The 15,646-nt window shown below is 41.6% G+C and overlaps 1 protein-coding gene across 1 annotated transcript in view; it reads left to right on the top strand.

Moving 5' to 3' along the window:
* The first annotated feature begins 1,380 nt into the window (after positions 1-1,380).
* Positions 1,381-15,646, top strand: part of LOC145410135 (uncharacterized) — a 98,004-nt gene continuing 83,738 nt past the window's right edge. Inside the window, exon 1 of the mRNA XM_080280332.1 lies at positions 1,381-1,551. Coding sequence (XP_080136458.1) covers positions 1,381-1,551 — 171 coding nt within the window. The remainder of the gene's footprint in view (positions 1,552-15,646) is intronic.

Raw genomic sequence — 15,646 nt, 5'->3', positions numbered from 1 at the left:
CGCATGCTGCAGGCTCAGATCCCTGAGCTCAGGCTTGTTACCTCCATGCGCTGAACAGCTTAATTATGTTATTAACCTCATATTGAAAATATACAATATTTATCAGTAACTTTTGTATTACAGTTTTGTGAAGACGCGAATATATCTATCTATCTATCTATCAACTTATATGTATATGTACGGTTTTTGAAGAGATACTTGAACCAGTACCGTATATATACAAGCGCAATAACTTATTATACACACACACACACACACACACACACACACACACACACACACACACACACACACACATTTGCATGCATCAATAAACTGCGCCGGCATAACCAAACACAGAGGAACGGACACGCACGCACGCACACAAGGAGGGGGTTATATCAGACCAAAATAAAAGTAATAAGTAGTAAGGAGGGCAAGTAAAGTTGTCTCCCATCCCCTCCTCCCTACGGAATCTCTACCCGCACCCCATCTCCCCTCCCTACTGGTCCTTACCTTCTCTGGCCTACTACCCCCATCCACACCTCCCCATCTAACTCCGCCACACACTAATAATTACACTCTAGCGTTGGAAATTATGACAGCCTAATAAACCCGTAATCTGCATTCAAATTATTGGTATTCTTTTTATTAGGCGACGTGTGAAAAGTTTATATCCGGCGCTGGCCAACGTTTCGGCTATTCTGCCCTCGACGTCTCCGGTTTGTTTATGGCGATCGGCCCGGCGTTGGCTCCAGCATTTCGGTACGAGAATTTAGTTTTTCGCGTGAGGGAAATATTTAACTCCCCTTTGGCGCACGAATACTTAGGGTCGCTACGTGCGCTTTTAGACCTTTGTCCGAGCCGCTCATGCGATGTATAAAACAGCTTCTGAATGTAGTCCATTATGCTATTGACAGTAAAAGGAGGCGTCCGCTGCGATATTACCCTCTCCCCTCCTACCCTGAGGATGATAAAAGGACCAGCCGGCAACTTTTGAGCCCTGCTAACGTTGCCTCCGGGGGTTGTGTGTCGGGGAGTTGCCATGAATGCTGCTCCGCCCCTTACATCCTTTTCAGTTGCTGTATCTCCGTAAGTATGCTATGTTACCCACCGTACAACACGCAGTAGCCCCAAAATAATCCCCCAAATCTAAACCCAAGGGTAGTTTTGGGAGACACGCTTATACTGTGTAAGAAAAGGATAATGTATTAGAAAGCTGAGATGAGGAACTCCCTCCTACTCCAGCATCAAAATGGCCTGATGTACCGCCCACAAACCAGTTCTGCCTTGACGCTGGTGGTGGGTGGAGGTGTACGTCTCGCTCCGTCCACACCCTCCCTCTCTTCCCTCACGCCGGCCCCCGTGTGCTAGTTCGAGAGGTTTATCCGCTAGTTAAAGATGGAAGTGACTGTCAAGGGGTGCATGTTGGCAGTGGTGGTCGCTGTGGTATTTTCCGTCTCCTCTGCCGCCACAGCTTCAGCCTCCACCATCACATCCACAGCGTCTTCCACTGTCGATCTCCAGGCTGCCTTAAAGATGGCTCAGTGTCGAGCTCACTGTCTTGATCAGGTAAGGAACGCAGTAACTCATCTGTAATAATATGGTGCGGATTTAGCTTGAGAATCTGTAACAGGAGAGTTTAATCCATGTGTTTGGAAGCCGATCGTAGGGCAGAGTGAAATTCCCGTAGACTAAAATAGGTAAACACGATTCAAAGTTTTACTCTTTTGGGCACGCATGACTTGAAAGCGCCAAATAATTTATTAGCAGTAAGCTAAAGCCGTTATCTCAGTCTCGGTATGTGCAAGTTTCAAGGACTAAAGCATGTTTACTAATAGACACTGAACTCCAACCTCACCTCGCTCATTTCCTGTCCCCCCAAAACAAACATATTAATATTAACAATGACAAACTTGTCTTAAGAGTTAAAATTTACGTGAAGTGTAATTCCTCGCAACTGTATGAATTCGCAAATAAAGAGCTGGAGATCGTGGTGAAACTTCAAAATGCTCCGTCGCTCCAGCGTCGCTCTTCGCTAACGCTCCTCCAGCCCTTTTCAACCCCTCCTGCAGCCCGAGAGGACGTCGTTTTTATCTTGATGCTGCTGCTGCCGTTGATTTTATTCAGCTTAGGAGACCTCCCCAAGATATGAAGGAGTAAAAGCTACATCTAACCCCCCCAGATCAAGATTTATGAACCGAAGAAAATCGTCTGGTGATAGCGAGAATAAAATGAAAAAGAAAACCTCCGGCTCGATGGATTTGTGGAAAACTAAGTAGCCAGATGTTTATGAAGATTCCGTCATCCGGGTATAGGTCTGCCTTTTTAATTATACTCGGTAAGACTCCGGGTACGGTAGAGATATGAAAAATTATTGCATGTTTTTAAATTTTATAAGGTCAGGCACAATGTCTGATATTTTCTCCCTAATAGGCTTCTGAAGTATAATCACTGTATAATGGCTTTATTTATTTATCTGTTTATTTTTATCAATGAACCTGAAGTCGTGATACCGGTAGTACGTACACGGGAAACTTACTTGGTATAACGTAGTTGCATGGAAAAGTCAATAATTTTTGAGTGTGCATAATAGTCTGAGAATGAGATATATTCCTAGGACCATATTTACAAACTTTCTTGAGCTTAAGATGTATAATGTATTTATAAATTTTTCTTTCATGAATTTGCCAGACAACTAAACGAGTGGCTATAAAAAAAAAAAAAAAAAAAAAAAAAGATTTCTGATAACAGTAAACTGCTATGGTTGTTCTTTTATCCTGCAAGTTGGTAACCGTAACACTCACTCCTTGAACTCTCAGCTGAATAAAATCGGCTGGCATGTACTGGAATAGAACCCTTGGACTCCCTGCCATGAGAGTCAGTGGTAACAGCTTTAGTACTCGGGTTCCTATGGTTCACACTAATTTGAATAAAGTCGCCTGTCTAGAAGTGAGTGCTAGAGTTATCCCGACCATGAAAATTATTATGCATAGAGAATTAGAGTTATCTCGACCATGAGAGGGTCAAGATGCATGGTAAATACGGAACGAACCCGGTCCATCGTCACACCGCACCAGTCTGTGTACACTCAGTCCACTTATATGACAGTAGTTCTACCACAGCTAACAACACAGTACACAGCCTTTGTATCCCATCTAATAGTGCCTGTATACACACTTTGTATCCTATTGAATGACTGAGTACACAGCACATGTAACCTCCCCAAGAGACCAGCAAACATGACTTGTGTCCTATTGATTGATTGAGCAAACAAGGCTCTTATCCCAGCTAGTGTACAACGGACAACTCACGCTCGTACCCCAGCATATTTACGGTCGCTTCCACAGTCTATTTGTTTACTCGTATATCTCAGCGAAAAAAAATTTCCAGAATGGCAGGCTTCATGGGGGAGGTATAGTGCTGACTAACGGAAAGCATCTCCAGCAGGGTATATATTCGTCAGTGAGGATGAAGAGAGCTTACTAAGGGTTTAATGGTAACCATTCTGATAATGGCCATGGTAATAGTTCATACTTCCTTGGTTCATACACTTTCCAGTTTCACTGTCAACCCTGACTGTGCAAGCCAAAACAGTTGAGCGAAGGATTTTAATAAAAAACAGTGATTGTGGCAACGACCTTTATAGTTAATATACCATTGCAGTATACTTTAGATTACAGCAGAACAGTATCCAGTCTGCATGATAATCTGTGCTTGGACCCACTTAGTAGATATTTGTCTTATTTCCTTTTTTTCCGATATTTTTTAAGGTCTTCCTGCCGCCATACTGTTTTATCCAGCTCAGGGAAGACCTCTTGTAGTGAAGGGGCTCGAAAATATCTCAAGTTTACCAATTCAGTATGATGCTATTCCATTTATTCTGTACGTCACCAGATTTTAGTAGCTAATTTCAGTGAGGAAATTCTAGTAATGAGGGACCTTAAGCCCATAAATCACAGGTAGCAGAATGAGCTTAACTGCATATTAACTGGTCCACTAAAGTGTACTGTCGTTAAGCTGTACATTTTAATTAAGCATCACTTGCATCCCATTAACCTCTTGGATCTGATGGGACATATTTACAATTTATTCTTTCTTCCCCAAGATTAATCAATTCAATTTCAGACAGACCTCTAACAGTGACGGGCTTAATGAAGGCTCTGTCGAACTCATGCAGTTTGAAAAGTCTCTTCATTGTTGACTAAAATCGTCAGGTGGCAGCAGTAAATATTATTGAAGTGTTTGACCCTTGGACTGTTAGAATTTCCCCGAACTCTTAGCCTGAGTAAAAGAAAAGTATCCGTAGCGGTGTGTTGGTCAAGACAGTATTATTCACTTCACTCCGATGATGCAGTAACCGTAAATATATATATATATATATATATATATATATATATATATATATATATATATATATATATATTGCTACCACCAGACTTTTTTTTTTTTCCATTTTTAACTTTGGAGAGATTTTTTGAACTGGTGGAGTTAGCTAAGCGTTAATTACTCTATTTACTCCTACAGTCTTGCCTTAAATTGAATAAACGTTTCTGCTGAGAGCATAAATAAAATATAAAAATACGTCATCGGATTCAAACACAAATCTTGATAATCGCTTTGTGCCAGCTCGAGGAATATACCTAGTTGTGTGTCCAGCAGCAAAAGAGTTACCGTATACAGCACCACTCGTACCTGTGTAGATCTGTACAGGTACTAATGCATGCCCAGCCTATCACTTCCGATTATATATTTTTGGTTTATTCTTTATGCCTCCGTACAATTTTATTCATCTTAATAATACCTTGTAACATCGGAGAAGAAAATAAGGCAACATCTCATCCTCCAGTTCGAAAAGTCTTTCCAGTGCTGAATAAAATCGTCCGATAGAAAGCATGTACTGTATATACCGTAAAAAAACGTTATCAGAATGAAGTGGTAGAACAATCCCTGAATAAATTCCTGGTATGGTTGTATGGTAATTAAACCCTTAAAGTCAGTGGCTTAGTTTTTAGTGTATAAAATCGTCTGGAGGCCTAAAAGCCTCCAGACGATTTTATTAAGTTTTGTGGAGACTTTTCGAACCAAAGGGGTTAGGTAAAGCCATAACTAAGACGATGCAAGGCTTGGATAAAATCATCTGAGGGTAGTGTGATGTAACTGAAAAGACATCATGGTAGTGAATGGGTTAATGACTTGAGGTAAGGCTGCGCCGCGGTGTTCTGTCACGACCACTTAGGATGATTGATTGGATGCGGCGGCGGTGGATAGATGGATTCCCTGATAGTGTTTTACCGCCATACTTTACCCTGGCGTACCCGGTACAGTGTTTGGTGGCTGACTGTGAAGCCATGTGTCCGAATTTGTATTCTGATGCTCTTGTTTTCCAGTGTTTTACTATAAGCTTTGTACATGAAGGCACCTCTATATATATATATATATATATATATATATATATATATATATATATATATATATATATATATGTATATATATGTATATATATATATATATATATATATATATATATATATATATATATTGTATATATATGTATATATATATATGTATGTATATATATATATATATATATATATATATATATATAATATATATATATATATATATGTATGTATATATATATATATATATATATATATATATATATATATATATATATATATATATATATATATATATATATACACATACATATGTACATACACACACACACACACACACACACACACGGTAGGCTATATCAGCGTTTGTGTGCCATCGTAAAATTTAGTACCGGTATGTAGAACGGTATGTAAGTACAGGTGTCGGATCAGTAGCATAACTTGCAGCTACCGGCATATTTTGTCAGTACTAGAAATTAATACAGGTACAGGTACGGCAACGGAAATTTAAATTTGAAATAGGCCTAACACATTTTTTCAAGTCTGTCAGTTTTATGGCTTAGGCTACTCTTCAGTCCGATTATTTTTTGAAATTCTTTGTTGGGACTGCCAGACGCATATATTTAGTTTACAGATTTCTACTAATGAAACGGTTAATTAAGGCATTGCCTAACTCAGCTCAAAAAGGTCTGTGCACAATATTACAGAATCGTCTAGCGGTAGCAGTACTTCCTAGAATACAGAATACCGAGTACGTTCCGGAGTGAAGGGGTTAAGGACATTTTCCTACAGGTTCCGTACTAGTTAGGTATACAGTATAGAATATTGTGAATGTAGTTTATATAAGATTTTCACGAATATGAACATTAACTTCCTCCCAGGGTGGCTAGGATGGTATAACTCTACGTACAATGCACTGCACTCTGCGGTATATGTCATGTTCGGCCTCCCCAGGAATTAAATTTGGTAAAAGTATTATAGCAAGATCCTTCTCCAAGTGTCGCGTTTTTTTTTTTTTACACTTCATATGGCAATAAGCCCACAGAGAATTACAGTAAAATTGCCTGCTACAATTCTGTCTGCAACTCTAAAGCTGTATATGTAAATGTCTCCCAAAATATAGCTTCAGTTGTATGGAAAATGTATAGACAATTTTATATTTATGAACACATCCTTTGACTTACAATAGCGACTGTCTGCACCGGTATAAAATGAATAACAACTCATTCATCATGACGATTTAGCTACAGATTACTTAATAAACTACATAAATCTCAGCAATAAAAATAGTTCTGACATCACTGAATAACATTTAAGAAGTGTGATTAGTTTGGACGTTTTACATGCAACCGAGGAACCCAAAGAAATTAAAAGTATATATATAGTTATTACCACAGAGAAATAATTCAGTGGTGGTAGTTTCTCTTGAAGCTTTACATCCAACCGAACAAGCTAAATAAATCCCAAAATATAAGTAGTTTGGCATCACAAAAGATCATTGAGAATTTGGCTTTGCATAGGGAAATATTGGAAACGTTGTGGAGGAAGCATACAGGCTAAATAAGAAGAGAAAGATAGTCAATACAGAAAACGGTAGGAGAGGCGCAAACATTAAGTACCGGTACGCCTTACAGTATATAGATAACGATTGGGTGGCAGTAACTGTGTGCCTTTGTAATGTCGTGGGAGACTTCATACCATTTGTTTGATTGTGATTTGATTTTTCCTTGTAATCTGTTTTACCCTCCTTACGACGACATACTTCAAGAGGATATGAAAGTGTAATATCTGTAATAGCTATTCTAGGGATATTAAACTGCAACAGGAGGAATAAATAACTGATGAAGAGGTGTTACGAAATCTCTAAGGTCCGAAAGGGAGGAAAGGGAGGTTAAAGTGATGAAGGTCACACCAAAGGCAGTCGTGGAAATTTTATAATCTCTGTAAAATTGTCCCTTGATGTTCCCTCCCCCCCCCCTCGCTTCTCTCTCTCTCTCTCTCTCTCTCTCTCTCTCTCACCATATTGTAGCCTTTCTGCCTCGTAAATCTATCACATTATCCTCCGTGTCTTATCCTTTCAGCTCCATTCTTTCGTTTTCATCTCCCCGTGTTTGTTCTTTCTCCTTTTTTTTTTTTTCCCTTTCATGTTTTTCCATCTCATTTCGTCTCTGTTTTTCCTCCTCTGTTTCTCTGTTTTCTCTTGTTTTTTTTCTTTTCTTTCCGTTCTGTTAGTTCTTTTTCTTGTTCGCACCTTTTTATCAGTTTATTCTTTCATAGTCTTATACTTATGTTTTTTGTCTTGTTCTTTTTTTCTTTTTCTTGCACGCTTACTTTTTTCTCTCCTACCTTTTGGTTTTCCAAGTTTTCCGCCTCTCTCTCTCTCTCTCTCTCTCTCTCTCTCTCTCTCTCTCTCTCTCGCTCTCTCTCTCTCCGCAGTTTCCTCCTGATTTTCCTTTATTACTTTTCTTTCTTCATTCAGGTTTTCCATTCACGTTCCTTCTTTCCCTCTTCAACATTTCCTTTGTTACGGAACACTAACGCCCTGTAGCCATCCTTTCACTATCCCCCCCCTTTTTTCTTTTCTTTCCCCTTTCTCCATCACTGCCTTCTTTACTGTCCATTCATTTTTATTTTTATTTTTAACCCTTTCGTCTTCCTTGCCACGTCGTCCCTTCTCTTTCCCCAGTCCCAACCGTCTCTCTCTCTCTCTCTCTCTCTCTCTCTCTCCTGCTTTTCTTTCATTCCGTCCTGTATCATTTTCTATCCTTCTTTCTTTCCGTCTTCATCCTTCCCTTCTTTTTCCTCGTCAGCTTTCTTCATGTTTACTTTGCGTCGTTTCGCGGACACACTTTTCTCTTTTCTTCCCAGTTCGTCCTTCATCCCTTCTCCCCTTTGCTACCTTCTCCTCCTTCGTTCTTCTTACGTTTTAGATATCTTAGTGACTCCTATTTTGCCGTTTTATTTTATTTCTCCTTACTCTTTCCGCTTCCTTCCTCCTCCTCTTTTTTTTTTTTTCCTCCGTTCATTCTTTTCACTCCTCCCTCTACCTTCTTTCCTCTCCTTCCCTCCTTTCCTTCCATTCCCTCCTTATCATCCTGCCTCCTCTCACTCCTTCACAGTATTCCTTCTTCCCTTGTTTTCTTCCTATTTCTTTATTTCCCCTCTCTCCTATCTCCCCTTCCCCCTATTCAATCGTTTCACTTTCTTCTCTTCATTCCTTTCTCTCCCTCTTTCTCCTCCCCTTCTCTCCCTATCTTCCTCTCTGCCTTTTCCTCCCTTCTCCATGCCTACTTAGCGTCTCCTCTCGGCCTCTCATCTTATATCCTTTCTCTATCCGTTCTCGTTTCCCTCCTTCCTTGCTTTCTTTCTTCCTCGCCCTTCCCTTCACTTTCTTCGCCCTCTCTCCCCACCCTTCTCTCTCCTTCCGTGTCTCCCCTCCCTCCGATCTCTCCTTGCTTCCCTCTTGTACGATGCCGGTATGTGTACTTAGCGCCTCCTCCCGAGCTTTCACCTTATAAATTTAATATTTCACCTTCCTCTTCACTCCTACTCTGTACCCCTCTTCCTTTTCCCCCCTCATTTCTTTTTCTCCCTGCTTCCCTCCCTTCTCCATGTCTACTTTGCGTCTCCCTTCCTGCCTCCTCTCACCCGTCCCTTTATCCCGTTCCACATTTTCTCTCCCTTCCTCCTTTCTCCTTCCTTGTCTCCCCTCCTTCCCAGGCTCATATCCCTCTGACCCTTTCCACCTTTTTGTCTTTTCCTTCCTCCATACCTTCTCGTCTTCCTTTCCTCCCATCCCTCCATTTTTCTGGCTCCCCTTCTATCCCTCCTTTCATCCCTCGCCTCCCTCCCGTCCCTCCTTTCTTCCCTTGCCTCCCTCCCATCCCTCCTTTCTCCCCTTCCTTTTCGTCCCTCCCTCCTTTCCCTCCTTGCTTCCCTCCCTTCTCCATGTCTACTTAGCGTCGGCCACCTTCCCCGACGCCTTTAATCACCGCTAAAAGGCCCAGCGCTGTCAGTGTCAGCTTTTGAGGCCATTCAGAAGTCGGAGGGAAAGGCAAGACGTACGCTGAATGCCAGAATGGAAAAGGGAGGTGGGGGGAGGGAAGGGAGGCAAGGAACCGTGGCTAAAGGGAGGGAGGAAGGGGAGGGAGGAAGGTGGGTAAAGGAGGGAGAGGAGGAAAGATGACCAGAGGAAAGGGAGGGAGAGAAGGTGTGTAAAGGTAGAGAAGGAGACGTGGAAGGAGGAGGGAGGGAAGGAGTATAAAGGGAAAAGGAGGGTGGGTAGGGAGAACAGAGTATAGGTAGAGCAGGGAGAGGAAGAAAGATAACCAAAGAAAAGGGGGGAAATGGGAGGGAGGAGGGAAGGAAGGTTTTTAAAGGGAAGAGAGAAGGATAGGGAGGATAAATGGTGGGTAAAGAAGTGGGAAGAGGAGAGAAGGAAGGATGACCAAAGGAAGTGATGGAAGGAAAGTTTGAGGTGGGGTTTAAAGGAAGAAGAGGTGGAAGGGTAGGGGAAGAGTAGGAGAGCTAACTTGGGGGAAGAAAACGTACTTTAATTAAAGGAAGGGAAAGGAATGAAGGAGGGAAGGGAAGGGAGGGGAGTACGTGGTAAATGGTGAGATGGAAGGGAGTGTGAGGGGAGAGAAAGAAAAGTTATTCAAAGTGAAGAGAGAGAGGTAGGGAAGGAGAGGGGATATAAGGGAGGCCAAAGAAGGGAAAGGTGTGGTGGGGATGGATGACTAGGAGAAGGGGAAAGAGGGAGGGGGAGGGGATAATGGTTGAATGAATTAAAGGGAGGGTGAGAGGGAGGATGGATGGAAGGGGATAGGGGGAAGGCGGGAGGGGGGACAGAGAGGATGGTGGGAGGAATAGGGTGGAAGTAGGGAGGGGGACAGGGTGAAAGGAGGGAGAGGGATAGGAAGGAAGGAAGGAAGGATGGGAGGGGGAGGAGGATAGAGAGGAAGAAGGGAGACATACGGAGACAGGAGGTAGGAGATAGAAAGGAATGAGAAAGGATAAGATGGAAGGAGAGAAAGGGATAGGATAGGGAGGAGAGGGCAGGATATTATAGGGACGGGAAGGGATGGGATCAAAGGGAGAAAGGAAGAGGCGAGAAGAGGGAGGGTGGGAAACGGGATGTGAATATGGTAATCCCCTAAAAAAGAATATCATTGGGCTAAAAGGGTTAATGGAGAATGCCTCAAACGCTTTCCGCACGAGGGAACATAAGTTAAATAAAACAGTATGACGAAAGGAAGAATAAATAAAACGTCATAGTACTGAAAAAGGGAAGGGGAAAGTTAAAACACTGTGTAGGGGAAGAGGAAGGTGGAGGTATATGAGCGAGGGATGGAGGGAGGGAGGCAGGAGTAGGGGAGAGGTAATGGAGAAGGAGGAGGGGTGAGGGGGATTGGATGGGATCATGGTCAAGGGAAGGGAAAGGATGGGAGGGTGGAGGGAGGGAGGTAGGTAGGCAGGTCGGAGGTAAGGGACCGTAGCGAAGAGAGGGGGACATGAAAGGGAGAGGGTGAATGGGACGGACAGTCGGCTACTCTCATAGTTTAGCCTCTACCGTTTCCATAGTCTCTGCCTCCTACCGTTTCTAGTCTTTGCCTCCTACCGTTTCTAGTCTCTACCTCCTACCGTTTTTACAGTCTCTACCTCCTACCGTTTCTGTAGTCTCTACCTCCTACCGTTTCTATAGACTCCACCTCCTACCGTTTCTAGTCTCTGCCTCCTACCGTTTCTATAGCCTCTACCTCCTACTTCTTCTATAGTTTTTACATGTACCGATTTCTGTTATTTCTTCCTCCAGCCGTTTCTACAGTCACTCCCTCGTACCTTCTCTACCACCCCGCGTTGTGCCCCATACCTATCTATCTTTGTGGCCTATTTTCCCCTATTTCTCTACTTATTGGGGTTGGGAACCAGAATTTATGACTTACAGAACGTAGCTACCTTCCAGCTCTTACCTGTAGATGAGATAGCGGTATAATTATTTAGTACAACAAACGTAAGTACACACACATTAAGAAATATAGCTCAGGTTATTTCAGACGGCGATCTTAACCCCTTCACTACGATGGCGTCTTTTATATATTTATACTTGATATCTGCTGACAACGCTAGTCAACTTAGAAGATACCATACTCTCCGAACTACAGGGGTTACTTATAGACCTCATTGCCCGCTTCACTACCAAAACTCTCAACTCCCCCCTTCTCCCTCAAAAAAAAAAAAAAAAAAAAAAAAATCGTCTTCTAGCAGCAAGAGTTGTAGTAGTTGCAACCCCAGGCTCATCTGAACCTGAACCCGGCGGACTGTAGGCTGAAGCTACCCTCATGTTGCAGTCCGCCATCCTCCTTTTGGGCATTAGGAAGGGAACTTGGGGACGTTTGTGCAACGAAGCAGAAAGTAAGCCAGTTATATCGGTGCCTCCACGAGAAGGCGTCCCACTCCATCACCCTAGCAAAAGTTAAAATGTACGGTAATTTAAATGTTATCACCGAACTGAACGAATTAAGCCTTTCTCTGGTGTTCGCTTATTTTAAATTTTTGTTCACCATGACCCAGACTATTCTGTTCACGTACTTGTATGGAAAATCCTGTCACTCAGAGTTGACTCCTTCAGTCCACTCACGCATTTTTTATTTTATCCGTCATATCTGCAGACAATTTTATACAAATTAGGAAGGGTCTGTATTAGTGAGAGAGTTGAAGCATTTGCTAACCCCTCCAGTTCAGAGAGTCGTGTAGTAGCAAGGGCGAAATTAAAAGTTCGTCATCTGATTGAAGAGGTTAGAATATTTTGTTTTGCTTTTTATAAGACGCTGATGTCCATCTAGAAACACCCGTGTAGTCGATGGGGTAGACTTTCATTACGAAAGCTTTGGGTAGCTATGATACCGAAATATTTTAATAATTTAATGTAGTCTTTTCATTACCTTTGTGTCGTTAAAAATAATACAGGTAACCCATTGTGTTTGATGATGTGTACAAAAGTAGGCTATCGGTGTACAGGGGTCCGATGCCTACCGAAAACATTCGATCAACTGCCGATGGTTACCAACGCCTCATTGTCTGTGAACAGTGTCCGTTTATATAAACATAACATTTGCCATATTTTGCAAGAGGATATTGCCAGTTGGTAGTATATGCTATAACACCTCCCGACATCAGGGTTACCAACGTGTGGTAGGTCGTACACTAATATTTCAGTGAGCTTCGTTCTGTGGTCCGAAATGTTTCAAGCATTTTGTGCACCGATACTTTTGTGACCCATAATACCAATCTTTCACTTTAATTAGACTGCCGGTGCTGGAGAGGGACGCCTTCATGTAGTGGTACTGATATAACCGTGTGACTCAACTGTCTGGTCATGCAAACGTCCTTCATCTACTCCCTTATCCCCGAAAAGGAGGATGGTGGCCTGTAGGAAGGAGACAGCTTAAGCCTGCAGTCCACTGGGTTCACATTACATATGAACCTTGAGCTACAACTACCACTGCTGCTACTAATTAGACTACAAAAAAAAAAAAAAAAAATCGCAAGGACCTCTGATAATGAAAAGCTGGTGGAGGCTATAGGTTAATGTACAGTTACGGTCAGGAATATCGATCCACTCATTAGTCTAACAATTATGAAACTCTTACACGATATTCTGAAAAGTTCTGTGGGTTCCGAAGATTTCATCACTGAGTTTCGAAAGCCATCGCTCACTGTATCGTTATGCATTTTAAGGAAGTAGATCGATATTAGCGTCCGAAACAGCGCCTCCCCATTCGAAACGTGTCTCATTAGCTGAATGAAATAATCCGGCGGCAGCATAAGGAAAACGAAAAATTACGTCTTCGGGTTGAATGGGTTAAGAATTAGCCAGCAACCGGTACATTATGTTAGTGTTCTTTTTTTTTTTTTTTTTTTTAACAGTAGGCCAGATGTATTACTGCAAACTGTTCTTTTTTTTTTTTTTTTTTTTTTTTTAACAGTAGGCCAGATGTATTACTGCAAACTGTTCTGTGTTAGAGCTCTGCGTTAACCGTTTCACTGCTATGACCCCCTTTCTATTATATTCTTGCTGCTTTCAGACGATTTCATTCTACCTGGAAAAGATTTTGGAACTGGGAGGGATAGATATAGTCTTCCTTGAACCCTTTATTACGAGAGAAGTTTCTTGTATTAAAGAAATTGTTGGCAAATGACAAGAATCAAACGGGAAAATACGGCAGTGGATTGAAGGGTCAGGCTAACTCACGTAAACCATCTGGTGATGGCAAGAATAAAATATAGCTAATGCATGTCTTAGAAGAGATTACTGGAGAATAGATCCAACCTCTTTTCTTCGGGATATCTCATAATAAATTCATCTGCTGGTAGGGTACAAAAAAGATAAATAAATTCAATAAACACGTAGCCTAATTAATAAATAAAAGACTCCGACACAGAAAGGGTTAATGTAAACAATGCCCAACCCTTTCCCAACTGGAGGTTCAAATCGTCTGGCAGGTAGTGGGAATAAAATACGGTACATATGGCGTCGTTGAAATGAAGGGGTTAACGACCATCAAATAGCTATGTGGAGCGCCCCCGGTAAGGACGATCACTATCCCAGCATCGCCTCTGCGGGGTGTCGCGCTTGTGTGTACAGTTGCCGTCAGTCGTTCATTTATACCGTCTGCCTGTCAAGACCTAATGAGATTGATCCTCTTACCCCCTTCATTACGATGCAGTGTTTGGCTAAAGCAAGATTATCATGTTTTAGGAAAGTTTTACCTCTAAATGTGAAGAGGTTAATGGAGGACCTTATCTATCCTCTTCCATTTCAAACGCGTTTCCTGTTATTAAATAAATCTGTTCGAAAGACTGGAGGAATAAGGATAAAATACTTCGTCGGGCTGAAGGAGTTAAACTATGGAACAATAATTAAATGGGTTGAAGTCTTGCTTAATTTGTTTGGAATCCTAAATGTGTAAAAGGTCCCAGAACCTAATTAGCCAAGTTCTTGATAAACTGTGCATTGATTATTATAAACCCACTTATTGTCGGGACAACTCTAATATTCTGTTACAGTTTAATGCAGATTATTGTATTCAGTTGCGGGCGAGTCATACAATCGAGGAGTGTTATAAGGGTGAGAAATTTAGAATCTTTGATCATTAACTGGAAACCTCAGCAACATAAAGACTATCAAAATCTAATGAGATTTTTTTGAAGGACTCAACGGTAGTCTGATGGACTGGAGTCTCACTTGAGTTGTTCGACAGTCCAGTAGGTGTACCCAGGCTACTTCAGTTCACCGTGATCCCTCATTTACGTCTTCACATAAACGCTTTCTGTTCGGGAGATCCCTCTTAATCTAATTACAATCGGCTGGTGCTTGCAGAGTAGCCTATAGGCAAATACCGATATGTAAATAAACATTGATACCAGGACAGGTAATTAAATAAGTTTCTCAAAGTCCACTTAGCTGACTATTATTTCAACCCTCAAGTAAATAAACATATCTGGCTAACAGTGGTAGGAATAATTACAAGAAGGAGCACTCAGGTAATGCCACACTTGTGCTCTAAACACAACCATTTTCTGATTGCTCTCAGAATCTTGTGTAACCCTCAACCTATCCACCAAGTTTGATCTAAATCGGATTAAGTTCACATTGCGCTGTGACCTGCACCGTTGACCAGTTATTCTGAAAATAGAAACACATGTAGTCCAAACTGAATAATAAATGAATAAATAAATGAGTTGAAGGGCCATACCATCGACCTTGACCTGTGCTTGTGACGTCTGACCGATTCTCAAAATATGATACGTAACCTCGTCATCGGTATTTCCTGTCTCAATCTTGTCACCAGGTTAATTCAAAATTGGATGAAAGAGTTGACCCTGCCTTTGCTGGATAACCATTATCGGCAAAAAATTAAGTACTTGTAACTTGCTCCGCTGATGGTATCCAATCTCTATACCGGTACCAGATTCGTTTCAGTTACAACCAATACTTTTTTCCATAATTTTGCTAACAAATAGGTGGAAAAACAGACAAACAAACCGAACTAAACGCACAACATCCCCGCTTTTTTCTCTCTCTCTTTCACACGGTTGTAAATAATTTTTCTTCAGTTTTAGAATACCCTTCACATACAGCCTATTTACATAACCAAACAGCATTTCGCAATTTCCAAATCTGTCTACTCTCTCTCTCTCTCTCTCTCTCTCTCTCTCTCTCTCTCTCTCTCTCTCTCTCTTTCTCAACATTATAGCCTAAC

Source organism: Coenobita brevimanus, chromosome 84 (assembly GCF_032717465.1).
Source record: "Coenobita brevimanus isolate Jiangsu-jjx chromosome 84, ASM3271746v2, whole genome shotgun sequence".
Classification (NCBI taxonomy): domain Eukaryota; kingdom Metazoa; phylum Arthropoda; class Malacostraca; order Decapoda; family Coenobitidae; genus Coenobita; species Coenobita brevimanus.
The sequence above is the reverse complement of the archived record's forward strand: the minus strand, read 5'-3'. Positions and strand labels throughout refer to the sequence as shown.